This window comes from Rhodamnia argentea, chromosome 6, assembly GCF_020921035.1.
Source record: "Rhodamnia argentea isolate NSW1041297 chromosome 6, ASM2092103v1, whole genome shotgun sequence".
NCBI lineage: Eukaryota > Viridiplantae > Streptophyta > Magnoliopsida > Myrtales > Myrtaceae > Rhodamnia > Rhodamnia argentea.
Genome location: NC_063155.1, coordinates 29,553,305 through 29,579,855, shown reverse-complemented (window position 1 = coordinate 29,579,855; position 26,551 = coordinate 29,553,305). Strand labels below are relative to the sequence as shown.

The 26,551-nt window shown below is 41.0% G+C and overlaps 5 protein-coding genes across 6 annotated transcripts; 3 read left to right on the top strand and 2 right to left on the bottom strand.

Moving 5' to 3' along the window:
• The first annotated feature begins 2,118 nt into the window (after positions 1–2,118).
• LOC115756406 (WAT1-related protein At5g40240-like) lies at positions 2,119–4,959 on the top strand. Its single transcript, XM_030696163.2, has 7 exons — positions 2,119–2,479; positions 2,603–2,665; positions 2,811–2,924; positions 3,258–3,510; positions 3,599–3,757; positions 4,076–4,227; positions 4,375–4,959. Exons 1-7 carry the CDS (start codon positions 2,301–2,303, stop codon positions 4,523–4,525), a joined length of 1,071 nt encoding a protein of 356 aa, XP_030552023.1. The 5' UTR covers positions 2,119–2,300; the 3' UTR covers positions 4,526–4,959.
• A 3,289-nt stretch (positions 4,960–8,248) lies between these two features.
• LOC115756439 (WAT1-related protein At1g70260-like) lies at positions 8,249–9,493 on the top strand. The gene is made up of 4 exons (XM_048280768.1): positions 8,249–8,473; positions 8,573–8,635; positions 9,046–9,162; positions 9,319–9,493. Exons 1-4 carry the CDS (start codon positions 8,271–8,273, stop codon positions 9,491–9,493), a joined length of 558 nt encoding a protein of 185 aa, XP_048136725.1. The 5' UTR covers positions 8,249–8,270.
• A 1,655-nt stretch (positions 9,494–11,148) lies between these two features.
• On the bottom strand, positions 11,149–12,459 carry LOC115756407 (MLP-like protein 423). Its single transcript, XM_030696165.2, has 2 exons — positions 12,131–12,459; positions 11,149–11,564 (listed from the first exon to the last, which is right to left on the bottom strand). The coding sequence occupies exons 1-2, from the start codon at positions 12,450–12,452 to the stop codon at positions 11,293–11,295; spliced, it is 594 nt and encodes a 197-aa protein (XP_030552025.2). The 5' UTR covers positions 12,453–12,459; the 3' UTR covers positions 11,149–11,292.
• A 7,575-nt stretch (positions 12,460–20,034) lies between these two features.
• Positions 20,035–23,967, top strand: LOC115756405 (probable serine/threonine-protein kinase PBL28). 2 transcript variants are annotated; one of them, XM_030696162.2, is made up of 7 exons: positions 20,039–20,677; positions 20,793–20,980; positions 21,263–21,461; positions 21,544–21,707; positions 21,794–21,898; positions 23,220–23,342; positions 23,429–23,967. In XM_030696162.2, exons 1-7 carry the CDS (start codon positions 20,608–20,610, stop codon positions 23,657–23,659), a joined length of 1,080 nt encoding a protein of 359 aa, XP_030552022.1. In that variant the 5' UTR covers positions 20,039–20,607; the 3' UTR covers positions 23,660–23,967. The 2 variants fall into 2 exon arrangements, with proteins under 2 accessions (XP_048137095.1, XP_030552022.1); XM_048281138.1 differs by lacking the exon at positions 23,429–23,967 and having other exon boundaries at positions 20,035–20,677; positions 23,193–23,309.
• On the bottom strand, positions 21,220–26,313 carry LOC115756438. The gene is made up of 3 exons (XM_030696216.2): positions 25,582–26,313; positions 24,631–24,912; positions 21,220–21,442 (listed from the first exon to the last, which is right to left on the bottom strand). The coding sequence occupies exons 1-2, from the start codon at positions 26,241–26,243 to the stop codon at positions 24,642–24,644; spliced, it is 933 nt and encodes a 310-aa protein (XP_030552076.2). The 5' UTR covers positions 26,244–26,313; the 3' UTR covers positions 21,220–21,442; positions 24,631–24,641.
• Between the last annotated feature and the right edge of the window lie 238 nt (positions 26,314–26,551).

Genomic DNA, 26,551 nt, shown 5'->3' with positions numbered 1-26,551 from the left:
GTGCACTAAAAAATAAAATAAATAAGAGCTGGAAATGCTTTTATTTGCTCAAATAAGAGCTTGAAGTAGTCATATTAGTCTCAAAGAATGATCTAACCTCACCAGCCAATTAAGGGCATTTTCGTCATTTAATTTTTTCCTTTTTATATTTTTTATTAATTAAATTAAATTAAAAAAATAAGCTTAAAAAAAAAAAAAAAACTAGCGAGGCCCTCACCATCGACCTTCCTAGTTGCTGGAAGGGTCGACAATAGTGGAGCGAGGGTTGGCTAGTAGCTGGTGACCGCAGATGAGGGCTATCGCTTGTTGGGGTAGGGCTAGGAAGCAACCTCGCCGGTGGCGACCCTCGTAGACCCTCACCCCACCATCGCCGACCCTTCTAACAATTGTGGGAGGGGGGTGACGGTGAGGCCTCGCTTTTTTGGTTTACTTTAGTTTATTTTCTAATTTAATTTAGTTTAATTTATAAAGAAGAAAAAAGTAAAATAATGAATGATGAAAATGCTAGTGCCCTTATTTGGAACAATGTCCACTTCATACTCTTATACGAGAAAAAGAGAAGAGAAAAGAAAAGGCAATGATCAAACACAGTACATCCGATTAGAAAATAATTGAAATTTGCGGGTTAATTTTTGGCAAAAAGAAGAAGAAGAAATTTGCGGGTTTTCCATGGCCGGGAAAATTGCGGGCTTTATAGGCCCTCCCAAACAATTTAGGTTCGATGGATGAAATGCGCCCATAACGAGAATTAACTGTTTAATGAATGTCTTGCGCCGTTGCGGATGGTAACTAATCAATGTAAAGCGACCACCTTTAAACACGTACATGTTATGTTTGGACAAAGAGCACCTCTTTAAACACGAACTCGGCCTATTTTTCTCCTTTTTTGTCATTTCCAACAATCAATTTTGTTATTACTCTAACAGCCTCCCTTAAAATTAATTTTGGAATTCAACCACACCAATCATCTTTTTTAACCTTTCGAACGGATCCGCCTTAAGTGCTTCAGTCAAAATGACTTGATATGCAGAAATTAAATTTAATTTCACCCTCTTCAACTTGCTCACGAATATAGCGATACTTGATGTCGATGTGCCTACTCCTATCATGAAACACAGGATTCTTGGCTAATGCAATAGCAGACTTATTATCACATATTATTTTGGTAGGACCCGCCCGTTCATGTATCAATTCACGCAGCATCCATCGAAGCCAAGTGGCTTGACACGCCGCTGAGGCCAATGCCATGTATTCCGCCTCGGTTGTCGAGAGTGCAACAACTTGTTGCTTTTTCGAAGACCAAAAAATTACTTTCGCTCCAAGAGAGAAAGCATATCTAAAAGTACTCTTTCGAGTCTCGGTATCACCTGCCCAATCACCGTCAGTGTACTCCACTAGACCAAAATTGTCAGTACAAAAATATAGAATTCCATAGTCACGAGTTCCATTGACATACCGTAAAATTCTTTTTGCTGCCTACAAATGTGATTGGTACGATTTTTTTCATGAACCCGCTAATAATACCCACTCTATAGGTAATGTCCAGCCTCGTAGAAGCCAAATATCTCAAACTACCAACAGTGCTTTTGAAATAAGTGGGATTTACCAGTTCACCGGTTTCTTTTTTCTTCAGCTCCAACCGTCCTACTACGGGAGTCCGAATTAGTTTGAGCGATTCCATTTTCAATTGCTTCAAAATATCATTAGCATATTTCTGCTCCGAAATAAATATGCCATACTGTGTCTAGTTCACTTCAAGGCCAAGAAAATAGGACATTAATCTCAAATCAGTCATCTCGAATTGATTAGTCACAGCCTTCCCGAATTCAGTAAATATTTTTTCACTGCTTCATGTAAATATCAGTCATAACACGAACGAAGTTTCTCTTTCCCTTGCTCTCGTACCTAAAATAGTCCGCCCGTTTCCTGGAAATTTTTTTATGTGATCCAGTATCATATGAGCTCGGTGAATTCAGCTGTTTCAATCATGGAGGGTCCTACGTGAATCAACGGGTGAGATTCACTGAGAAGTGCTCCCCGTTCATGCCAAAGTATCGGCCCGTACGCTCGGACCAATCATTTGCTCGGCCAATATCTTGGCAAAACGGTGCTGGAATCGCACCAATCAATTGCAATCTGCATCTTCGCAACGCAGAAGACAAAACCAAAAGCTCCACCGAAAGAGACGTGAATAGGAAGAGTTAAGTCAAATGCAATAGTGAGGCCGCTTCTTGCTCTGCTCGACGCACGCTTTTCCAAGTCCCATCTCCTCCGTTGAAGCTGCAGCGGAGCGACGACCAATGGGGGTGAGGTTCGCCGCGCCGGTCGTCGGGATGGTGATGGCCGAGTGCGCGCAGGTCGGCCTCATGATCGTGGGCAAAGCCGCCATGTCCAATGGCATGAGCAACCTCATCTTCGTCTTCTACTCCAACGCCTTCGCTTCTCTCCTCTTGCTTCCTGCCTCCCTCCTCTTCCACAGGTCCTCTCTCTCTCTCTCTCTCTCTCTCTCTCTGTCTCGTTGCATGCCTCTCTATCTGGTAATCAGGAAGTGCCGGTGCTTTTATGGGTTGAACGTTATGAGGTTTTTCACTGCTGTTTGCAGATCGGAACGTCCTCCGTTGACTCTATCCCTCATTTTTCAGTTCTTCGTGCTCGGCCTCCTTGGGTAAGTTCGACTTGAACAACTTCAATTGGCTTCGAATAGAGAAATCTTTTTGTGCCTTTGTTTGTCTTTCAGTCAATTCCTCCTCTTTAAATGAATTTCTGTTGATGCTGGTTCTGCCCTTTCTGCTCTGTTTTCTTATTCACAGTTGCTCTGCACAGATACTCGGGTACGCTGGGATCAATTACAGCTCGCCTACGCTTGGCTCGGCCTTGCTCAACCTCATCCCGGCTTTCACCTTCATACTTGCCATCATTTTCAGGTCACTACAGTAGTTGCGATTGGCTTAGTACTTCTTTATTGTTCTGTTCTTCGCCTGTTTTTGGTAATGTTATCTTAAATATGTAGTTCCTAAGTAGATTGTCTCCTTTTCCGGTTCCATAGGTAAGCTCTTGTCTACATAGCTTGCACTGAAAACATCGAGTCACGAACTAAAGGGTCACCATTCTGTGAAGTTGTTTGGCTTGTTACTCTTGGTTTGTTCGTGCTGATTAATAGCTTCCATACTTGGTATCCGGGCTAAGGATTCAACCACCTCTCCTGGCTTGATAAATTAAACGTTCCATACTGAGTAAGAATTATGTTGGTGCTTCAGGTTGGAGAGATTAGACTGGAGCAGTTCAAGTAGCTTTGCCAAGTGTGCTGGAACCATAGTATGCATTGCCGGTGCATTTATCGTGACTTTATACAAGGGGCCAGCTATTGTGACGACAGCCTCTCTTTCAAACTTGCAAACTGAAGTTTTCAATTTGTATCATAAACTTCTGACACCAGAGTCAAACTGGGTTCTAGGAGGTTTGCTTCTTGTAGCTGATTGTGTGATGGCTTCATCGTGGCTCATTGTACAGGTAAGGTCCAGAGGAAACCGCTTGACGTCACACTTAATCAAATAATATCGAGTCTTAATAGGTAGTCTTTTGCTCTTAATGTTTCCAGGCATCAGTGTTGAAAAAGTATCCAGCAGAGTTGATTATGGTCTTCTTCTACTGCTTCTTTGTGGCCATCCAGTCTGCCGCCATATCTTTCTTTGTGGAAAGAAAGTCAAGTGCTTGGAGCTTAAATGACAACAAGCGGTTGATGGCGGTTCTTTACTCAGTAGGGTTGTCTGTCGAAATATTTTTTTCTGTGCTAAATTTCGAGCTTGATTGACCTATACTATAGAAGCCTATTGCTATCTTACTGAATGCTAATTAGTAGCTTGTTCTGTCCATGTTTCATGTAGTGGAGCAATTTTGCTCCTGGTAACCTTTTGTTGTTTTTATTTCATGTAGTGGAGCAAACTTTGCGAGGACATTGGTGCTGGGGCTCTGTTTGTGGCAGAATCACTTGCAATTGTTTATTGCCATGACGTCACTTTCTACCTATGTTTATTTTTTTTCAAACTACGTGTGTAATTTTCGGGTTATGATGTAGGCTGTATTTGGCTCTGCTTTCCAAGTTGGCATAAGTACATGGTGCCTGCACAGAACGGGACCTGTCTTTGTATCGATGTTCAAGCCCCTGGGGATTGTTATTGCAGCTGTTGCAGGTGTTCTATTTTTGGGAGATAACTTTTATCTTGGAAGGTATTTCCAATCTATGTACTTGCTTTAATCAATCTTCGTGATGCCTTTTTGTTCTAGGCCGCTGTTCTTGCAACTAATAGCTCTCCCTTTCTTCTAGATTTAATTTGTGTTTGACAGCTTCATGAGTTACATGTTTCATCTTTGCAGTTTGGTAGGATCAGTGGCAATTGTTGTTGGATTTTATTCCGTGATGTGGGGTAAAGCCAAAGAAGAGAAAACGGGTCTTGCTACCTCAGTGGGTAATGTGGAATCAAACAACAAAAAGGTCCCTCTTTTGCCAACCATTGTTGAAGAGTAAATATCCAGCAAAAATTTTGTTTCTGGCCATGTAAATTTTGATGAAAGAAGAAATTCTTTTGGATGGAAAATGATACTTCATCCATACATAATGATACAAGTTGTCTGCATCAGAAGGGCATTCAGAGCTTCTCTATCCTGTACTGGTTTCAAGGACATTTGTGTGAAACTCAGAAATTGAAATTAGCGAAAAAAAATGTTTTGTTTGTTAAGCTTGAGGCATGATTCTGGCTTGGCCATTGGCTGGAGTAATTCGACTCCAGGAGGTCAAATTTATTGAGAGACTGTTATGACTCTTCAGTCCCATGGACCATGTAGCTTGCCTCTCAGATTCCAAATATTGAACCCTACACAATAGTTGGTTGTTGGTAGAAAGCAAGTCAGCCTTTATCCGCAATTTAATCATTTCTCTATTTCAATTTACTTTCGCTCAAACAGCATGCAATTGGTTTAGTGGTTAAGTAGTGGATATATGTGTGGATTAGGCATCCCTTACATGTTCAATTTCCTATACCAATGATCCTGTGTTTGACAAATGGGCATTAGCATGTATTTTACTTCCCAATTTAGCTACCTGAGCTAGACTTCCTTGTCATAACTAACAGCAAAAAAAAGAAAGCAAATTCTACATCCCACGAAGCAAGGATAATAAACATCTTCAGCAAGTTAAGTTTGTTTAATGCGCTTGACTAGTGTTTGTTTTATTAGAATGGAGACAGCTGCAACTTTGATGACATGACAAAAAGGAGGCTCTCCTCAACTCAACGCTTTTATTTTTCTTTTTCAATTATCTGCAATCTAGGTTGCCTGCTGTGGTAAGATATGGTGTTCAAGATAATCTATGCACTTCATGCTTGGTTACCATAACTTTTGCTGGAATGCCTACGGTGGTTATAAACTGAAATGATTGAGTCTTCAAAATTTTTATAAACCCTTGCTGCAAATATGAAAAGATAGCGTCGTGGTTGATCTTCTTGGCTTACAATTTTTGTCATGGTCAGTGTATGTGTTAGGTAAATAGGGGAAATTTGTTCGGCTGGGATCATAGGCTAATGTTGGTTCAGTCAGCATAGAAGTCTTAAGTAGATTGTATTGGCATCGGAAAAGTTGTGTGACTTAGATTGTTCTATCCTAGATTTACTTCTGATTTTGATTTCTTCTGTTCGAGTCGAATGTTTTGCAGAATCTTTGTCCTGGTTGACATTTCTTTCAAAAGAAGTAGCTTTGGTACTTAATTCTTTAAAGATAAGGTATTAGGGTTGCTTTCCCCTATGTCAATATAATTTCTAGCCTTTTCTTTTGCCCTTTCATTTTCAGTACACTGATATACCAATTCTGCCACTTCCGAGCCAGAGGAGGCAATTTTGGTATTCTTTCTGTCCTTGATTCAAAAAACTCAGTATTAAGCATGTACATATAATCTAGCAAATTTTATGTATGCACAACATTGGTCAAGTTTTAGCAGGATTTTTTAAGCAAGAGATTTCTATCCAAACACTCATCCGAATAACAAGACCAATGCAGCGGTGGTCAATGTCAACTTTTAATCTGTCTTCTATGAACATGCCAGTCAGTTAGGCTGTGTAATGGCGCATGCTTGAGAAATCATACTATATCTGTGAAAATGCATGCATTCCCTGTTTCCTTTTTCTGTCATGATTTTTTTTTTTAATCTGTTAACGTTTCAAAAGCATTTGGTCTTATTGAAGGATATATGTTTTTATTTATTTATGTCTAATGCTTATCGTTTAGTGACAGTTTATCATGAATGTTATCGCATTTACCGACCATATAGGTAAAAACTATAGTTTTGTCTCATTATCGCATCCCCTTTTTTTTCCCCGGATGAATGATGTCCATAGACTGCCTTGCTGAGTCATGCTAATATAAGTTGTCTGGAGCTGTCCGCAAAACATGGGAGGCACGATCATGCTGAGTCTTATACAGCCTTATTTGTATTTCCCCCAGTGTGGATTCTAATCTCATCTTACCCACTATTCCTGTTGAGTCCCGGACAATTTCTTTGTATGTTGAACGAACTGGCTCTTAATGCCTTTGAGGGGTTGATTACTTTGCATTTGTCTCTTGTTCCTGAAGTGAAGATACTTGCTGCTTGCGGTGTGGTCTTTAGCTGTATTCAGCCTCGCTGCCCCACTCCGCCGCATGAGAGGAAGACTTTGTTTTCTCTGCAATTCTTGGCCAAATCAAACAGGCACTTCAGGGTTTTCAAAAACGTGAAATCTGGTCACCTGTGGTGCCCATCTTGCTGGAGAACCTCGTACGTAACTGAGTTTTCTTATTCATATAATTGAGGTGACTACTGATGTCTCTAGTCTCTCCCCTATTAAGGCGAGGCCACGACTCGTCCATGAAAAGGAGAGGGAAGTAGCAAGACAAAGAAACCCAGAAAATTAGATAAAGAAACGAGAAATTCATCTTTCAAACAACATCTGATCATTACTTTGGCCATGGACCAAACCCGTAATCACATCTGCTCTCTCGGGAACGTTTTCTATCTATGCGAGATTTTGTCACGTCAATCATTTGTGACCGAAATTTCGACTTCAGATTCTTTGGATCTCGTCTTGCGGGACAGAGAGAAGTCACGTGGTTAATGCAGCAGTCGACCCTGCTTGAGTCCCACAAACAATCATGATTAATAAGCCGATGATTCGGGCTTATATGGTCAGCAGGAAATGTCATGGTGAGGAAGAGGAGCTCAAGTTAGATGTTCGAATCCTATATATGTGACTTGTCAAAATACTGGGTCTAAGAAAGACAAAAGGGACAATGGCATAGATGTTCCATGAACTTTGGTCTAATGTACAATACGGTCTTTATATTTTTAATTTGTTAAATGTGGTCCCGAAATTTCGATACATGTTCAACTGACTTCTTATATTATATGAAAATGTTCAATCTTGTCATTCCATGAATTCAAGATCAAGTGCGAAATGGAGCATGTTTATATAATTCCGGGATCGAATTGAACATGTAACAAAAGTTGAAGGACCATGTTGAACAAATTAAAAGTTTAGGAATCACATTGTACATTGAGTCAAAGTTTAAATATTATTTGAGTCGTTTTCCCAAAAATAAGATTGATTTTGTGATTCTTTAACCCCCAAGTTAAATTTAAAAAAAAAAAAAAAGCAAGTTGGCCGGGCCCGAAGATATGGGATGGGACCTTTTTGCATGTGAACCACTACTAACACACACCTCTAGCGAAATATAAAATTAAACTGTTGTTATCCATTAATCACATAGTTTAGTAAAATTGTCAAGAATTGCTGTGTGGTCCTTCAGGATTAGTGAAGGGACCCCGTGACAAATAGAGAGCAGGCAGGCGTGCGCTCACGTCTTTACCTAAAACCAAATCAAGGGCAAAAGAAAAGTTAAAAAATAGAATAATGTCAAAACCATGTGGCCACGCCATTTATTTCATGCAAGAATACGAGGTTGATGCAAACGAGTAGCATTTTCTCCCTCCCTCTCTCTAATTTATACATGTGGTCGTTCTCAGATATAGGCCAAGGACATGGACATGTAGTTCAACTCTCTCCGTGGGAACCACACCTTGTTCTAGCTCGAGCAACACATGTATATATGGATGTGAGCCCGAATTCTGTATTGATCTTGAGATCGTTTCGTTCATCTGTTCTTGGTTAGAGCCTTCCAATCGATGAGCGGATGAAGGTTTTGGCTTATTAGCTAGAGAGAGAGAGAGAGAAGGGACGAGGGATGAGATGGAGGTGACGACGGGTGTCAAAGCGATGGAAGTGGCGCAGTTCGTGGTGATGGCGATCGTCGAGGGATGCACCATTGGATTGACCATCTTGGCCAAGACGGCCATGTCAAACGGCATGAGCCCTTTCGTGTTCGTCATCTACACGAACGCTCTCGCTTCCCTCATCCTCCTCCCTTATTCCTCCTTCTTCCACAGAGACAGGTTGAGTGTGCTTGCTTTGTGTTCGAATCCTTTTCCCATGAAAGCACATAGTAATTTCCCATAGTTGCCGCTGCTGGTTGTCTATTTTTGGGCTTGCAGAACAGAGAAGGCGGTCATCGCCCCGACTCTACTCCTGCGTCTCTTCTTCTTGGGTTTAACTGGGTTCGCTCTCTCTCTCGATCCTCGTCTCTTGCCTCCTCTCTTTGCTGGATGTGCGAAGAAATCTTACCGAAACCTTTTCAGTAAGTGATGCGAAAAGTTTTAGTTGAGTATTGAAACAAGTGAGATTCCTGTGTTATATGACTTCCCTTTTAAGCAACTAATCAGCAATTGCGGATCATTAGCTCTTGAAAGTCTATCAGATAGACTCAATGTATGAACCTTGAAGTTTGACAAGTGGGAACCAGTTCAAAATGGAGCTGTTCAAGGGGACACCACACGAATGAGAAGAAACGGATTATTTGTATTTGGCTGGTTTCTGTCGGATCAATACATAATTTTCTCTTATCTTTGGGTCAGCGATGGCATTGTGAATGAATGAAGTGTAACCTGTTGATGATGTGTTCTTGCAGGTTAACCCTAACTCTGTACCTCACCTTCATCGGCCTAGATTTCAGGTCTCCGATTCTTGTGTGCGCAATGGGACACTTAGTTCCGACATTTTCCTTCCTCTTGGCAATACTACTCAGGTCTTCACCCTTTCTAAACCATTAATTTCTTTCTCTGTCCGATATTTAACATCATGGTCTTATGTCACAAGTCCTGAGGAAGCAAGGATTGCTGGTAGTTCCTAATGATGCACCTCTGGAAATGAAATAATGAATGAACTAGTTTACCAATATTGGGACAATAAAGCTAGACTGGAGAAGCTCGAGCACGAGTGAAAGTAATTGGTACCTTAATTTCAGTTGCGGGGGCAATATTTGTCGATCTGTACAAGGGACCTGTCGTCAGCACATCTTCGGTTTCGTCCTCCAATCGACTTCATTATCAACATCTATTCATCTACTCCTCGACTAGATGTTGAGGAGTAGATGAATAATATCAATGCATTGAATGGATATTCACCCTGCGCCTCTGTCAATGATCGAATCCTAAGTATGTTGCTGGCTAATCGCAGCATCATAGGAGCGTTCATAGTAGGAATAGGATATTATGCATTGATTTGGGGACAAATCAGAGAGGGCGAAGCATGCGACAGATCGTGACAACAGAAATGGGGATTCTCATGACAACAAAACGCCTCTTTTGCAAGACGAGACTCAAGTATAGAACATTCTTCCCAGTATAAGCGAAGGAAACGAAAAAATGCTCCTGGAAAGCCAAAAAAAAAAAGTGAGTTCTTCAGTTTTTGCTTAGTGGACGTGCCTTAACCGGTTGCTGAATCTGTGCAGAATACATACTGCGACGGCGAGAGAAGGGACCGTCCTCCAGCATTAGTTCTACTAGTTATCTTCTGCTTGATTTTGCTTGAGGGACTTGACCAAGGAAACTCATGCCAATCCGGTTCCTCTTGCCAGAAGTTGGAGACAGATACATTTGGGCAGCGGTCTGGGTTACTGTTGGAGACATCTATACTATGTAGATAACACCTCAATCAGAAATTGTGTGCTTGTATGTTATCATGAGAAACTTTATAATGTACAACTTGATTTTTCTTTTCACTCTTCTGCTTTTCTGTTTGGCCGAAAGGGCGGGGGAAATAGTGTCATCAGACCGGCCTTTTTTTTTTCCCCGAAAGGTCCCGGTTTTCCTTCTGTTGACATTACATGCATTTCATGGCTTGTAAAAAATGGAACTAGCATAGTATATGCTGTACCTGCTGGGGATGTTTATGGACAAGACAGGCCAGAGCATTGCACTTGCACTGATTCAGTTCTCTTGGTTGTCCAGTTCTTTGATTATCTCTCTTCCCCTCAACGAATCTGATTTACGAATAGCTTTCAGCTGTCGGAGCCATCTCTAGCTCAAAATGTCCAATCCCACATCCTGTATCGATGGTGCCAAAAGGTCGGCATGAGGAGGCATGAAGTGGAAGAGTTCTTGAAGGCAACACAACATTCATGATGCTAAAAATTTCCTGGACGGTGACAGCCGTTATGGTGCCTGAGAGCCGACGGGGCAATCAAGGCTGTTCAGCAGAATATTGAGGCGCTTGATCTTATTTGACATCCCTCTCATGCTTTTCTAAGGTTAATAATGCTGAACACTTTCAAGACTTGTGATGTTTAATCTCTCCTTTTTCCATGCTAATTCACGTGGGAAAAATTAAGACTATCCTTTAACCACCTAATTTAAGTGTGCATTAGAGAATGATGCATGTAAGCTTCTTAGACTGAAAAACTGCTTTGAACCATTAAGAATGTCATTGCATGCCATCATTGGAAACCATGTCCTTTCTCAAACTCTAAAGATTAGTTTACTGGTGGCTCCACTGTAGTAAATGGAGATGTCACAAGCATGAGCTATTTGATCGGATTCGCTTCACTGTTTCTGGACGTTGTGGCTTATATTCTTCGTTGTTATGGTCTGAATCGATCTGTAGGTCTGCCATTGAATGATTCATCGGGCAGATGCTCGGGTTTCGGTTACTGCTGCGAACTTCATCTGCTACTACTAAATCTAGATTGCAGGGGAGGGGGGAAGGTATTTTTGGAGGCAGTAAAGAGAGCTTAAATAGAAAACCCACCAACACTAAGTAAATACGAACAGAGACCGCCCGGAGAATCTCATAGTAGATGCATATGAAAGTTGCAGAGTCCAACTCCACATTATTTACTTGATATTTAGCGCAAATCCAAATAGACGATTGGCGGTGTCTACGCCTTGAGGATGAACTCATCGAGCTCTTTGAAATTCTGGATTGCGAAGTCCTTGATTATGTGGGGATCAGGAATTTCTTCGCTGGCCTTCTCAAACCCGCACGACCATTTCACCAAGCTTCCGTCTCCTTTAGGAATTACCTTGATGGAGCCGTTGAAATTCTTGTAGAACTTCAGGAGATCTCCGCCTATAACGCTGTAGGTCACGAGCTTGTCTGCTTCATCCACGTTATCAATCTTCTCCTTTGATACTTTAACGAGTGGAGAACCTAGAGCATGGAAAATTAGTCCACACTTTAAAATCAAGTAAAGATAATGTTTGTGACAGGGATCCGGTTCAAGTGCAAATTATGCGAAAATGATCTTTCGGGCTGGATCTTGATTGCTCACAGGAAAAGAAGGTGTTTGGCCAAAAAACACTGGTAAAGAAAGAAATGGAGTCTCAAGCTGTTTTTTTCTCACTCAGCCTCTTTCAGTGTCGTTACACTAGCTTAGTCACATCAATTATGTTGTATACTTTTCAGTCATTCTTACAAAATTGCAGTCCAAAGTCACAGGAAGTAGGACAAACCAATCGCTGCTAGACATCAGTTCTATATCCATTAGAGAACTCACCTGATCACGCTCAAGCCTCATGGCATCTTTAGTTTCAAGTTCTTAGAATAAAGGTGCACTAAAGAGCCGAGTCCTCCATTTAAAAGGTGATCTGTTTGTTGGATCAAGTTCAACCGCTAAAGATTTTCATAGTAAGTGCGCTTTTGCTATCTATAAAATCTAGAAAAAAAAAAAAAAAAACAGCGACGAGGATACTTCACTATGATCATCGTCATTCTACCTTCACCATACGTGATGAGGCGAATGGAGCCAGCAGCCTTCCCATCTCCTTCAAGAACTTCGATATTCTTGTACTGTTCGGGGAAGATCTTAGGGAACAGGTTGCTGGAGTCTCTCATGCTCACCCAGAATTTGTTTGCAGGAGACTTGACTTCAACCTCTGCATCAAGAGTTAAAGGGCCACCCATTCTTTCACGTTCTAATGAGAGATGAATATGTGGGAATACGCAAACTTGCTGTTTGAGAGACTTACCAAGATGTTTATATATACTACTGGTGTGATCTATGTATGAGGGCTTTAACTTAGCCCAACTGCCATTCATCTGTCTCCCACATCAATATCATAAATTTGCAACGCCCCCAGCCTGCAATGCCCGCATCCATCATACGAACGTTTGTCTGCGAGAAAATGCAAGGTAAGCGTGTTCTCACAGCAACTTTCAAAGCTAGTGGGCCAAGCAAGTTCGCCTTTTGTTTTGCCTGAGCAGGACCAAGATCATTGACTGGGATAAATTGTCCATGCCTCGTAAGCTTAGCAAAACATTGCCATTCCTTCCACCAATAAGCATGGTGTCGGTGCCACGGACGGTGGGTACATTAAAGTCGTGGAAATTTTCGTGATCCTTTCCTAGTGAACCTGTTGAGTCGACGGTGCCAATGCGGTGGTGGAATAAATGTCCACCTGCAGAAACAGGTAGAGAAGTCACTGCTGAACCCCCAGTATTGAAGACAAAGTGAGGCAGGTAGATATACTGTAAATTAATCCCATTTCATTCTAAGGTAGTCCTCACTGGGACCTTACTAATAGTAAGATTGAACAAAGAGAAAAAACAAAAAATACACCTTTAATGTAGAAGAATCAATCTAATGACATTTATCAACCTTTCCCAAATTGTTGTTTCTTCTCCTTTTGCGTTTAATTCAGAAAAGTTCATGTGTTCGTCGCTGTTGTAGGAGAATTACCTCGGATTCAAGTATATTAACAAATTTAATGACTGAGTTCTATTTAAAAGAGCACCAATAAAGTATATTTATACTGAATGTCTCTAAAGGTTTATGTCTGATAATGTAATGTTCAATAATTTAGTTCAAGCTTCTTTTTTTCAGTGACATTCTTTGGTTAAAGTTGCAGACTTTTTTATGATAATAAATTTATACTTAATATATGTAAATTAACAAAGATTACCAATAAGATTTGTACTCATTACAAAAATTCCTTTCAAGAAATTAGTCTGAACATCGTTGATTTGATTAATACGGACAGTCTTATATTTTCATAATGATTTGCAGATTTTGACTATTTCTCTTGAAATTATTTTCGTCAACTCCATAAATTTACTAGTGTTACAATTACTTCGAGTATAAAAACAGCGTGAGTCTGTGAAAGACATGCTAAAAATAAATGGTTCAGGAATTTCATCAAACAGATAGCAGGTCCTTTACAAATTCGAATCCCAATGGAACGGTGACAAAGCGTTCCTTACTGAATGGTGGGTTGGAACTCATCAAACTAATTCTTCTTCAAAAAAATTCCGTGGCAGTAGGACCACCGTTCTGCATTCGGTCAGGAGCATTTACATCCACGATCAATCAATACCAGTTGCTGTCGTTGCCGCCTGTCGTAATTACACCTTTCAGAAGATGGACCCTCAAAAGGTGACCACTTTCCATCGCCCAGTGGCCTAGACGAATGGCTCGTAGCGACGATTCAATGACGAACACAAGCCAAGACGGACTACTCCACAGGATCCGCCTAAATAGTCGATCATCGTCAAGAAATGTGTTCATCAGCAAACTTCGAAATGGTCAACATAGGTTGTGTGGATGGTCGCATTCGGTATCAAAGGCAGCAAATGACGACGTCGATGAAGTAGCTAACCAGGTTCTAATCGTCGCATCAGATGGGGACAACCCGATTGAATCGAGAATCGCCATGTCACCGAAATTCAGCTGGGTTGTCCCGTCTACTATTAAATGTTCATGAGGCAGAACCCATTACGTGGCGTGCGATTCCGTCGGCTGAGTGCATGCGAGACAAATCTTAACCGTCAAATCTTATAGGGACATGGACCCACTTAGTATCCCGACCGTTGTCCAACCTGTTTTGCAACGGAGGATCTTGAATGGTATACCCGTTTAGCTGTATCGACTAAATGACGCGCCGTCCTAATTAAATACATGTACATAAATCTTCTCGAGCATATACTGCATTTCTAGTAAAACCAGGCTGACATGGACGCGTATTATACACTCGAACAATACGAAAATGGCTTCATCATCGGCGAATGTTGTTGTGGACATAACCATTATCGTGCAAGAAATCTACGGCCATCCTGGAACTTACCCCTCCACATTTTCAAAACCTGGAACCGCCGTAGAACCTGGAAATTATCAGTTCAACAGGTTCCACATACAAATGAAACCGAGTCAAGCTTACTTGCAAGTAGATAGGGTTCGGCTCGATAATTTCGAGCCTGCCAATATTTAGCTCGACAAGCTTGCTAGCCTAATCATCAAGCTTCTACTATTTTCTCAGAGATATTTTGACAGTTAGACACAGAAATCCTCAAAATCACATGATATACCATTTGACCTTTTCAAGTCCTCGAGGTCGTGTTCTTTTATAAATTGATTGTAGTCGAGTTGAGCTGGATTGAGTTCGAGTATCTCGACTTCCTATTCTAGTCAATCTCGAGAACTCTTTCCTTTGACAAAAATCCGGAGTCAACTGGGTCCAGCTTGGTGATCAAAATTCAAGTTTCCCTCATGAATCTCTCGAGTTCACAAATTCAAAGCATACTTTAATTTAGAGTTTCAAATTCTGAAGATGTTACAAGATTGAGGGCCATAACAACACTGCTTCTGACATTATCAGACTCTTCTCGGAACTTCTGGTGGTGCTGGTTGTATTGATATTGCTGTTTTGTCTTCGGAAGGCATCTTGCGGTATAAGTTACCAGCTGAGCTTCAACCTCCTCTTAATTAGCCTGTTCCGTATGAGGAAATTAAGGAAGTTTTATTGTCGCTGAATGGTGATAATGCTTTAGGTCCTAATCGATTTTCTACCTCTTTCCTTTACCTCAGCTAGGAGAGTGGCTGGTGATGAAATTTGTGCTGCTATTCCTGATTTCTTCTTATCTTCGAAGCTCCTTGAGAAGATCAATGCTACAGCTATTTCTCTTGAGCCTAGGAGTGTCACTGCCTCTAAGATGGCTGAGTTTAGGCCCATCTCATGCTGTACTATCACCTATAATGCCTCGCTAAGGTTTTGATAATGGACTTAGCAAAATACTACCTTCAATCGTCATCGTTTCTCAATCCGCATATGTGTGGGGTAGATGCATTGGCAATAGTATTTTATTAGCTGATGAACTAGTGAAAGCTATTGGCATGCCCGGTACGATTGTGAGCTGGATTACAAACTGTATAAGATCGCCTTCTTTCTTCCTAAGCATCAAAGGCTCCTTGGAGGGGATTCTTTGCAGGGAAAGAGGGTGTGTGTTGGCTGTGGAAGCCCTTATCTAGGCTTCTCAACTCTGCAGCTCAAAGTGGAAAGATGAAATATCAACCATCCTGCTCTTGAGTTTAATTAACACACCTTGTTTCGCGGATGACTCAATAATATTTTTTAAAGGCGAATGTTAGTTCTTTGAATGAGATACTCCATATCCTTCAAATTCCTCGGGAGTGTATCTGGATTGCACGTTAATCCTCACAAGACACAGTTTGCACTTCTGGCTCTAATGAAGATCCAGTCAATGAAATCTTGGAGATTTGTGGCTTTAAAAGGGGCCAGTAGCCTGTAAGATTTTCTGGTGTTCCTCTTATTTCTGGAAGATTGTCTGATAAGAACAGTAAACTTCTCATCAATTATATCGCAGCTAGATTTTCTTGTTGGCCTGCTGAAGACTCAAATACGCTGGCTGGCTTCAATTGATTAAGGCTGTGACCCATAGCTTAGCCCCTTTTTTGGTCCCAGATTGTTATTCTTCCTATGAAATTTGTGAAGACCATTGAGCGAAAATGCCGATCTTTCTTTTGGAAGGGAAGGCGCGATGCAAGCTCTGGTGCTAAGGTCAGTTGGGACCAAATTTCTCCTCCTAAACATGAGGGACGACTTGGGTTTTGAAAGCTTTGATTTGTGAAATACTACCTATATTGTGAAGTGTGTTGGGAGGTTTCTGCTAACATCTGGTTCTCTTTGAATCGGTTGGATTATAGTTATGACAAGGGGGAGTATTTGGTCTGCCTCTCCCAATAGCAATTGTACTCACGCCTGGAAGAAGATTTCGAAAGGCAGTTCTCTGATTAATCCTTTTACGAGATACCCGATTGACAATGGCCTGTCCACCTATCTGCGGACTGATCATTGGCATCCCCGCTGGATCATTCTCGTTGTCTACCCTCTCAGAGCATTACATGATGCTGCATTGCCTATTTCTGCTAGGATTGCTGACATAATATATGATTCTCATTGGTCTTTCCCTAGTGCTAGATCTTATGCTATTGTTGCTATCCTAGCCGGCAATATGTGGTTCACTTACACCACATTCTGCTTTAGAAGATAAGAGTTGTTTGCACAGAGTCTTCCAGTGGTGCTTTGATCATTTCCTCCAACTTTGGATCTGGTTAGGAACAGGGGTCCTCAACTGTGTTCCCAAGTTTGCTTTGATCCCTCGGATGGCAATTTTCAATTGGCTCTTGACAGGATTGGGAGTTGGTTTCTCCTTCCACTTATCTAGTTTGCTTTCCCTGTAGGCAATGCAATGATTCCAGAAACAATCTGTTCTTTGGCCGTCGTTTCTCTTCCCAGCTTTGGCAGACGGTTTCGCATCATTGTCCTATTATTAGAATAGAACTCCTGGAGATTGGGAACCTGAGATTCTATGGCTTCAGCAGCGAGTCAAGGGTCCCGGTTCTTCCTCAATCCTCCTCAAGCTGGCTTGGAATGGTTGCATTTACTCTGTATGGCAGGCTGGAAACAATGTGCTTCACGATCACAACAACCCTGGTGCGGATCAAAGTACTGAAGTAGGTTTTTCGCTGTTAAACACAGCATGAAGGTCATCACGTCCTCAAGCAGAAAATTATCTCTGCTAGACTCGACTGGTATGGTTGTATAGAAAACTTGCCCCACAAGAAAATAAACCTGCTTTCACAGGAATCGTTCCTATCTTGTCAATTGGTATCAGAGCCAATTCTACTGTTTAGATGATTGTCAACATCTCCAACTGTTACGGTTCTACGCATATTTCATTTCACCCTTTTAAACTTAGCCATAGTGCACATTTAATTTGAAATTTCCAAAATTCATATGCTATCCCCCCCCCCAGCTTATATTTTATGATAAATTAAGCTAAAGCGATATGAAAATTAAGCCAAAAAAAAATAAACTTTCATCTAAAGTGATTGTACAGTAGAAAAGGCTATAAAGTTTGTAAGCTATTTGCAAGGTTTGTTGACTGTATCAAGTCTTTTGCCAATGCCAAATATTCGATGTATCTATCACATTACTCACTTGATTAAAAGTTTAAGATTACTCTCTTAATGTATGAGAAGACGATTTTATAATCTGTAATATAAGTAGTAGTAATCATAAATATGTGACCAATTGGGTTTTTTTCTGAATGAAGTCTAAATACTTCATTTTATTAGCCCAACCATTAATTATTCTATAGACTTCTCCAATTGATAATATAAAGTTGACTACCCTGCAAAATAAAAAGGGTATAATTTCACTTGATTTCACTTCACGTTCCAATTTTTTGATAATTCAAATTTTTTTTTAGGCGAAACGGAGGATATCCCGATCGGGGGAGAGAACAGGGAAATCTCATATGACCCTATATACAGTCGCACTATACGTTAACCCAAAAGACATCTTCCTCTTCAGGACTTCGAAAGGGTACCAAGCTTTCAGATATTTAGAAACAAGCAAACAAGTCTCGAGAGTCCTTTTACTTTGGTATGCGCAATTCACACGATGACGAGTCTGCTGCCGTCAAGCCCGTATGGCTAGAGCAATGGGAGTGGGCCCTAGTAGAGAAAACCGTAAGGATGGACCTAGAGCACCTTGGTGAAGCAGACCCAGAGCAACCCGATGTACATACAATACGCATGGGATTAGCTCTTATGGCTCAAGTCATATAATTCGGTGAGCTAAACTTTATAAATGTAAACATTAAGAAACTTTAGGAAGCGGAAAATATTTAGGATATGATGATGAAGCTCCAAAAGCACGCGAGGTTTCTGAGAAGGCCAACCAGTATACACCCAGTTTGACCAATTTGTCCCTCGGAAGTATGCTCCAAATTGTATTTTCAGGTGAGCAGGAGCTGATATGTCCTTGACCTCTTCCATGGCGAAGCTTCCCTCAACATAATCCCCGAGACTGCGATGGTTTTCATGTTCATGCCAATTTCGAACTCGGAAAACACAGATTCGTTCCCAATCATCGTCCATAATTCAAAATACATCAGATAGACTCTACCTACAATAAACAAGTGCCAAGGTCAATTGGTTACCCGATTCGACCGAGCTTTTCGCTGGATTGAACATCGGTTGAGCCGGATCAATGCCGGGTTCGATTGGTTCTTGGCCATTTCGGTTGCTAACCAAAAATCGGATCGGAGGATGGTCCGGTTCTCCCTGCCTAAAGGCTTGATTTATAAGCTTAATAACTTCTTTGTTTTTCATCTCCTTCTCACTATTCCTCTGATCCCTAACCATACCTCGTACCACCATCCATCAACAATCCTCAGCACAAATGTCAGCGTGACGGACCAAACAACACTTTCTTATTTTCGTTCTTGTGTTTAATGTTTCTTGGTGTTCGTGCGGATAATGTCGTTGTCTAAATTAGTTGCTCCTGACTTGTCGAGATCCACAACAATTGTTGAGCCAACATCACTGAGATTGGCTCATTGACCCTTTGTTGGTGAACCCTTTGCCCTGCAGCTAACCCCCTGTACTATTCAATGGAAAAATTATAAATAAAAAAATCCTAAATTTATTACAATTATATCAATCAATCCTAAATTTTCTTTTTTTTTTACAAATTCAGCGCTAAACCTTTTTGCAATTATTCCATTTCGATCCATATGACCGGTCTTGATATGGAAAATTTTCAATAATATTTTAATATTTTCAAACTTTTTAATTATTTTTAACTAATTTTTCTATCTTCTTTTTCTTTTTTTTTTTTTTGGGGTTTGGGCCGGCGGAAGTCTCGAGGCCTCACACAGGGGCCAGAGACCTCCGCCAGCCCTCGACCGGTAGGAGGTTGTCGGCCCAAACCCCCAAAAAAAAAAAGACAGAAAAAAATTATTGAAAAATAAAAATTCGAAAAATTAAAATATTATTAAAAAATTGCCACATCAACGCAGCCGGTCAAATAGACTGAATTAGCACAATTGCAATAGGTGACTTTTTTTGTTGTTAATTCTCCCCTTTTTCGATGTCACTAGGAATGCTAAATTTCTCCTCCCACTTCATGTGTTTGTAGAAGAAATATCTGGATTTCTAGATGTGGTTTACATGACTCGTGTGGGTTCAAAGTGGAGTTGGTCCTCGATTCACTTATCGACGCGCTGATGACTCGTGCTAAGCTATTAGTATACAAAACACGAAATGTGATGGGTCATTTTATGAATTCGATTTTATGCTTTCTAGTTATAAGCCGCTTCAATAATTTTCTATAGGAACACAAGTTTTTTAATCATCTAATGATAACGTCAACAATTAGACTTCTTCTCATAATTTTAATTAACCTTTGGATGATAAACTGCACAAAACGCGAGTATATCTACGTTAATTCTAGCTAAAATTCAATGATTAGCTCTACCATTTTTTTTTTTTTGGGGTCAAAATTGGCTCTACAATTCAAACGGATGAAAAGGGCCTCTCAACGGCCACATCTTGATCCCTTCTCGAAGGAAAGAGATGAGGGAAAATCAAATCGAGGAGGAGGGAGAGATCTCATCTCTTTTGCTTACTTTTGAAACAAGGACCAAACTTAAAATACTCATGCAAGGCGATCACGTAATACCAACTCCCTTCGACTTTATCTTTTACTTCAAGTACGTCCTCTGAATTCCTCTGCATTTTTTAAGGCTGTCGTTGGAGGCTACTGTCGACTGGTATGGTGAATGCATTCTCCGCCCAAACGACGTCGACCTTCACTTGCTTCGTACGTATCCCTCTCGGGCGATGATTCTCACTCAACCCATTATTCGTATTCCACTTGCCCATCAAAAAGCGGGACATTGGAGCTTTTTACAGAGACAATCCCCCCTGCACTGATGCTTCAGTTCTCTCTTCATCGGATGCTCTGTGACGTCGACCCAATCGCTCTTCCTCGGTTCCCCGGTTCCTCTCTTATAACGGAGCTTCCTCTCTTTCTCTCTCCCGAACGGCATTCTGTTTCGTGTAACATGAACTTTGAAACCCGGAACTAGATCATCTTGAGAGGGAGCCGTCATGCCGTTCGGTTTGGTCTCAACCTGGAACAAGCGCCGGAGAAGCAAATCCCTGGAACAGGCAGACCCCTGTAATACTTCTGCACGAGTCTCTTCTTTCGCAATATTTAGCAGAATCAATTTGATACCACTATGTATTGGCTTCTTGGTGACTTTCGATCTTGCTGCTCACTGTTACGGATGCAGGGACTTATAAGCCGGTGAAGCTCTGGCAACTCGAAGATCAATCTCTACAAACCTCAAAGAGGCGCAATGGCTCGTCCGTATTCACTCTTAAAGAAATGGAAGAAGCGACATCGTCTTTTGACGATGCCAAGTTGGTAGGGAAAGGAGGGTTTGGTAGAGTTTACAAGGGGAATCTCAGGTCAGGACAGGTACAAGGCAAAGAGCGTAATTTTAGGTTTCTTGTTGAGGCAAAGTACAAAAGATAACAATTCTCATCTCGTGTTATGTGAATTAAGCTATTCAGGTTAAAGAAAGTAATGGATTACGATTATTTGTAAGCAAATAACAAATGAATGCTTCCCTTCCCTGCACAGACTCTCGCTCGCAAGCCCTTTTCTAGTTAAAGAGATCTCCTTCAGGACATACTTAATCCCCTGAATTCTTGTTGAAACACATTATATGATTATCTTCTATTTAATGTGGACTTGAAGGCAGTTGCCATCAAGAAAATGGAGCTGCCACCATTTAAAGAAGCTGATGGAGAACAGGAGTTCCGGGTTGAAGTTGATATCTTGAGCCGCCTCGATCACCCCAACCTGGTGTCGTTAATCGGCTATTGTGCCGATGGGAAGCAGAGGTTCTTGGTGTATGAATATCTGCCAAATGGGAACCTGCAAGATCATTTGAATGGTTAGTTTTCGGCACTCAGGATATATATATTCCCGGTGAACTGACTTTTGATAAGTAAGAATTCACTGTGCGCTTGTGCTAGGAATTGGGGATTCAAAGATGGATTGGCCTTCAAGGCTCAGAGTAGCAATAGGAGCAGCAAAGGGGCTAGCCTATCTCCATTCAGGTACAGCTGTGGGAATCCCAATTATCCACAGAGATTTCAAATCCACCAACGTACTTCTAACGGCTGATTTCGAGGCAAAGGTAAACCAGATAAGAATGCTTTGACCCTCAGTATGGCCAGCTTTAAGGGCACAAAAGAACTTATTCAGAGGCTATTTGATATATAGATATCCGATTTTGGACTCGCCAAGCTAATGCCCAAGGGCCAGGAAATGTGTGAGACTGCCAGAATGCTTGGTACTTTCGGCTATTTCGATCCTGAGTATACATCGGTAAGCTACTGTCGACATTCATAGTTTCTAGATATATCTAGTCTCTGTGCCAAATCAGTTCAAAAAGTACAAAGTTCTTCTAGAGCATTTGAAGATGTATCTAGTCTCTGAGCCAAATGACTTCCGGATATGTCATCTGGATCATCAATATATGGCAATACAAGTAGCTCAGGGAGTCTGTTCAAGAATTAGAATAGGTTAGAAGTGCTGTTGTCCTTCCCAAACTTTCCACAAAGTGAATTCAACAACAACCCCATTGCAAACCACCCCCCCGAAACCCCCCAAAAAACAGAAAAAAAAAAAAAAAGCATTACAGTCAGGCTAATGCCAGGTGCAGCCAGCACAATGATTGAAACTACTGAGTTGGCCACAACCGGACTTAGGCATGGTAGCATACTAGGCAAAGAAACCGTAGAATTGGCCATAACCAGTCTTAGACATGCTATTCACACTAGGCAAATAAGATACTCAAACTTCCAGAACAGTCATAGACATCCTTACCTTTGCAAGGGAAACAACGAAAAATCTCTATTGTTGTTTTGTTTTGAGAGATTTTCCAAAAGAGGAAGATAAGAAATCAATGGTTTTCTAGAACTTAAAAGAGTTTTTTAAAGCTACACAATGGAAAGAAAAGAAACTGCCTGCAAACTTCATCACTTAGCGGTTTCAAAATTTGCACGGTGCACAACTCAGTTTAGACCATCAGACTCCCTTAAAGTGCCTCTTGAAATGAACACAAACTACTCAACTTAGACATTTTTCACTTCCATTTTTCTCCAATTCTGGTGCACTTCAATTGAAGTGAAATCAATCATCTAGGAGGAGATTGACTGTTCAGGTCTGTGCTTTGAAATTATAAAACTTGATTGTTCAGCTTGTTTTTTGTCCCATCCAAGGGGTACTCTTTTCCCATCACTTAGAACATATGCTTATGTGTTACTCTAAGCTGCAATTTTCAGTCTTTCCAGGGTTTCCCTGATGGGTTTGTGATAGTTTTTAGAGAATTTTTGGGGACTAATACGCTCGATATTTGAGAAACTGAAAAGTTAAAAAAAAAAAAACAAATCCACTGTCACATAGAAATCAAACTAAGTTACCCAGTCGTTGTTGTGCTGTATTGTTTTTTTATGGATCTAAGGTTGCAAAAACCAGGCATGTGATTTACCAAAATGGAAAGTTAGCATGAGTGCCTACCAAATCCACAACAGGCAATTTCTTAATCATAATTTTGCAAATTGAATTTGGGCAAAATCCCAAATAGATTTAGCATAATTCGCCTTCTTTTTGTTCCCAGTTGGCTTAAAGTGGCTTTTGGCAATAGACAGGAAAACTCACTCTGCAAAGCGATGTGTACGCATTTGGTGTGGTGCTCCTTGAGCTCTTGACAGGACGAAGAGCAGTGGACTTAAATCAGGGTCCAAATGACCAGAATCTAGTACTTCAGGTACATAAATTTCAACTCCGAACTCAATATTTCCTTCGCAACCTAGAACAGCTATAAGACACAAGAAAATCTACTTTGAGTTGCAGGTAAGGAATTTACTGAACAGCCGGAAAAAATTGCGCAAAATTATGGATCCAGACCTCACTCAAAATTCATACACGCTGGAATCCATAGCCATGTATGCTAACCTAGCATCACGCTGTGTTCGACCTGAGAGTAGCGAGAGACCCTCCATGGGGGAATGTGTAAAGGAACTTCACCTAATATCCTTCATTAACTCGAAAGGTTTGGGACTTGCTGTGAACAAACGCATTTGATCTAAGATATGAGATGTCTCACAAGAAGAAAAATGATATCAAAATGTCTCCATGAAGGAATATGGCCTCTTTTGATAGAAGAATACTTTCTGGGCCTTCATGTACCTAATCTTCTTAAAAGTGTGTTTTGTAACCTCTGTGAAGAGACAGAGACAAACCATGTGCAATGCACAAGGTAATCAAGAGAAATTTAAGGAGATTTTGGGGAACATCACAATGCACTTAAGAAGCATTTTGAATTATGGCCTCTAGGCCAGGTAATAACATTCATGTGTTTATTTCTTTCCTACTGCCAGCTTCAAGTTGAATTATTTATGCAATGCCAAGTTTGTTTGGTGTGTATACAATTATCCCTTGTTCCACAAATTTTTATTTCAAATGTGCAGAGATTTGTCCCCATTAGAGACAGCCAGATAATTTGAATTGCTTTACACAACCCCATCTCTATCATGATTGTCCAAAACTCATACCGCATCTTAAAGAATGGTCAATCCGATATCAAGAAGATATATCATGATAATCCAAAATGCAGGCAGAAATCACATTAAAGAAGCAAGATCAAAAGTAAGCAAGTAATGAAGATTCCTTCTTCGTAAAATTACGGTAAATCATGCTTAGTCAAAGTTGATACAGGCAGAGATGAAACTGGAGATATCTACAAACTTGAAGTTATTATGAAATTGCACTAAAGAATAAGAGATCAATTAGATTCTTGTTACAGCCAAAGGGTCAACCTAAGTGAATACTTAAACAACAGACACCAAAGTGAACCTTCTATACCTAAAAGGGAGTGGGAAAATGAAACAGGACGTCTATAGAAACTTGGAACACAGCATTTCGAAGAAGGCAAACCAAGATCATCATTCAAGTGGAAATTGTACAAAGATGATTGATTCACATGTTACAGATGGGAAAAATAAGTAACTGTGATTTTCCCTGGCAACTAGGAAATTTATACGTTATGACATTACCTCAGCATGCATCAAGAGGTCTGTTCTTGGTCAGGGCCTGACTTATGCAGTTCCGGAGGACTGTCTAGTACTAGAAGTTTCTTGCTCATCAAGTGCTTGCGTCTCTGAAGTATCAACAGGACCAGAACGTTGTCTGTCTTAACAATTCTGTAACCTGCCTTTGTATACATGTTAAATGGGGCAAGGTCAATCATTCTGCAGTGCAAGTACACCTCTTGTGAGGAACACATTCGGGAAATGAGTTCCTCACTAGCCTTCAGTAGATGCCAGCCAATACCTCTCCTGAAAGTTAAAAGGAACTCGGCTTAGAACCCATAGTTACTTCATCCTTGGAGAGTTTCATCACAATTTGTCAACTTCCACTTAACCTATCCACCATAAAGTATGGTTGACACGCAAGCAAAGTTTGAACGCTTTAGGAAGTTGATACTTTGCTATCGCAATTTACATGACTTTGAGCTATTTAGGAAGTTGAAATCATTTTATCAATAAAGAAAGCTACTGACAGACTTTTGCAATCGATTATCCACTTACAACTCCTTAGACGGGGTAAATACCAGGTTACAAGAATGAAATCTAAACCTTGGTCCAAAGAATGCTTCAAATAAAGCGGGAGAGCCCTTGATCAACATGAATTAGAATACTTGCATTCTACAACAAAAAGGCCAGTGTCAAATAATCATCTTATTCTCAGTTGAAGCAACAAATGAACAAGATGACATTCAACAAAGCTGCGACAGAGCTGGTAGAAACATGTAAGTAGGCTTCTTCATTTCCAAAAACACAATGTTCCGTGCTCACCACCACATGACCCTACACCCAATTTATACTAAAAACAACCAACACACAAGTGTCCATGTCTAGCACCAACTGCCAAGAAACGCAACATACATAATCCCCGTTTCTCGGTTCAACAGCATTGCAAGGCAACTAGTGGGGCTCCAGTATTACCTCCTGAGCTGCTCTTTGACGGTCATGTTGCAGATATAAGGAGAGTTACGCGGAGGCGTCGGCGTGGGCGGAGAAGCGTTCGAGCCTCTCTTGTCGAAGTACACCTCCACGGTTCCGGCCAACTCCTCCTCGCCCTCTTCCCCACCCTTGTAAAACCCGACAAGCGTCGCGGCGTGCGGCATCACGCTCCGCCGCTCGATCAAGTATTGCTTCACCAAGAACCTCAGCAGCGACACGTACCCGCCGGGCAGCAGCATCGACTCCGCGAACGAATCGGCAAGCAGCCTCACGGTCTCGTCTATCTCCTCGGCCCTCATGACCCGGACCCGCAACGACCCGGACCTCAGCTCCCGGTCGTACGCGAAGCTCTCGAGGGACCGGAGCTTGTCGAACTCTTCATCGGTCAAGAACCTCCCGGTCCTGTACGGGTCGTCGAGGAACGGAGTGGAGGGTGCTGTCCCGGTCGATGCGGTGGTCGGAGGGGAGGGCTGGGAGGATGAGAATGAGGTGCTGAAGGCGAAGCGGTCGAATTTATGGAAACCGAGAGGTGGGTGTCTGAGACTGGGGGGTGTCGATGATGGGAAATGGAGAGAGTGGTGAGTTTTGTGGTGGAGATGGTGCTGGGGCTCTAAGTAGAGAGAGAAGGAAAGTGTTGCAGCCATAGGAAGAGAGAGACAGAGCTCGGATTCGACTTCGAGGATGAGCTTCCAACGGAGAAGCCGAAGTCATTCGTTAGAGGCGCTGAAAAATACTAAAATTTGGTGGATTTTTTTTTTTTTTGGTCGTTGTTTTATGAGTTAATACCAAAAAAATTAATATCAAATTAATATATTTATAATATATTTCTTTCAAATTAATTTTTCGATTATGAAAATTTTCAAATTAATATACTTATAATAGATTTACCTTAAATTAATTTTTTGACTATAAAAATTTCCAAACCGATATATTTTACTTTCATTTTGTTTAC

Excerpts from the sequence above, each read along its gene's own strand:
- LOC115756407 (XM_030696165.2), bottom strand. The coding sequence starts at position 12,452 with ATGAATGGCAGTTGGGCTAAGTTAAAGCCCTCATACATAGATCACACC. Across the intron at positions 11,565-12,130 it reads CCTCATCACGTATGGTGAAG|GTTCTCCACTCGTTAAAGTA; the intron begins GTAGAATGACGA and ends TCCATGCTCTAG.
- LOC115756438 (XM_030696216.2), bottom strand. The coding sequence starts at position 26,243 with ATGGCTGCAACACTTTCCTTCTCTCTCTACTTAGAGCCCCAGCACCAT. Across the intron at positions 24,913-25,581 it reads GTCAAAGAGCAGCTCAGGAG|GAGAGGTATTGGCTGGCATC; the intron begins GTAATACTGGAG and ends TTTAACTTTCAG.
- LOC115756405 (XM_030696162.2), top strand. The coding sequence starts at position 20,608 with ATGCCGTTCGGTTTGGTCTCAACCTGGAACAAGCGCCGGAGAAGCAAA. Across the intron at positions 21,708-21,793 it reads CGGCTGATTTCGAGGCAAAG|ATATCCGATTTTGGACTCGC; the intron begins GTAAACCAGATA and ends TTTGATATATAG. Across the intron at positions 23,343-23,428 it reads ACCAGAATCTAGTACTTCAG|GTAAGGAATTTACTGAACAG; the intron begins GTACATAAATTT and ends TTTGAGTTGCAG.
- LOC115756439 (XM_048280768.1), top strand. The coding sequence starts at position 8,271 with ATGGAGGTGACGACGGGTGTCAAAGCGATGGAAGTGGCGCAGTTCGTG. Across the intron at positions 8,636-9,045 it reads TTCTTCTTGGGTTTAACTGG|GTTAACCCTAACTCTGTACC; the intron begins GTTCGCTCTCTC and ends GTGTTCTTGCAG. Across the intron at positions 9,163-9,318 it reads CTCTTGGCAATACTACTCAG|GACAATAAAGCTAGACTGGA; the intron begins GTCTTCACCCTT and ends TACCAATATTGG.
- LOC115756406 (XM_030696163.2), top strand. The coding sequence starts at position 2,301 with ATGGGGGTGAGGTTCGCCGCGCCGGTCGTCGGGATGGTGATGGCCGAG. Across the intron at positions 2,666-2,810 it reads TTCGTGCTCGGCCTCCTTGG|TTGCTCTGCACAGATACTCG; the intron begins GTAAGTTCGACT and ends TCTTATTCACAG. Across the intron at positions 3,511-3,598 it reads CATCGTGGCTCATTGTACAG|GCATCAGTGTTGAAAAAGTA; the intron begins GTAAGGTCCAGA and ends TAATGTTTCCAG.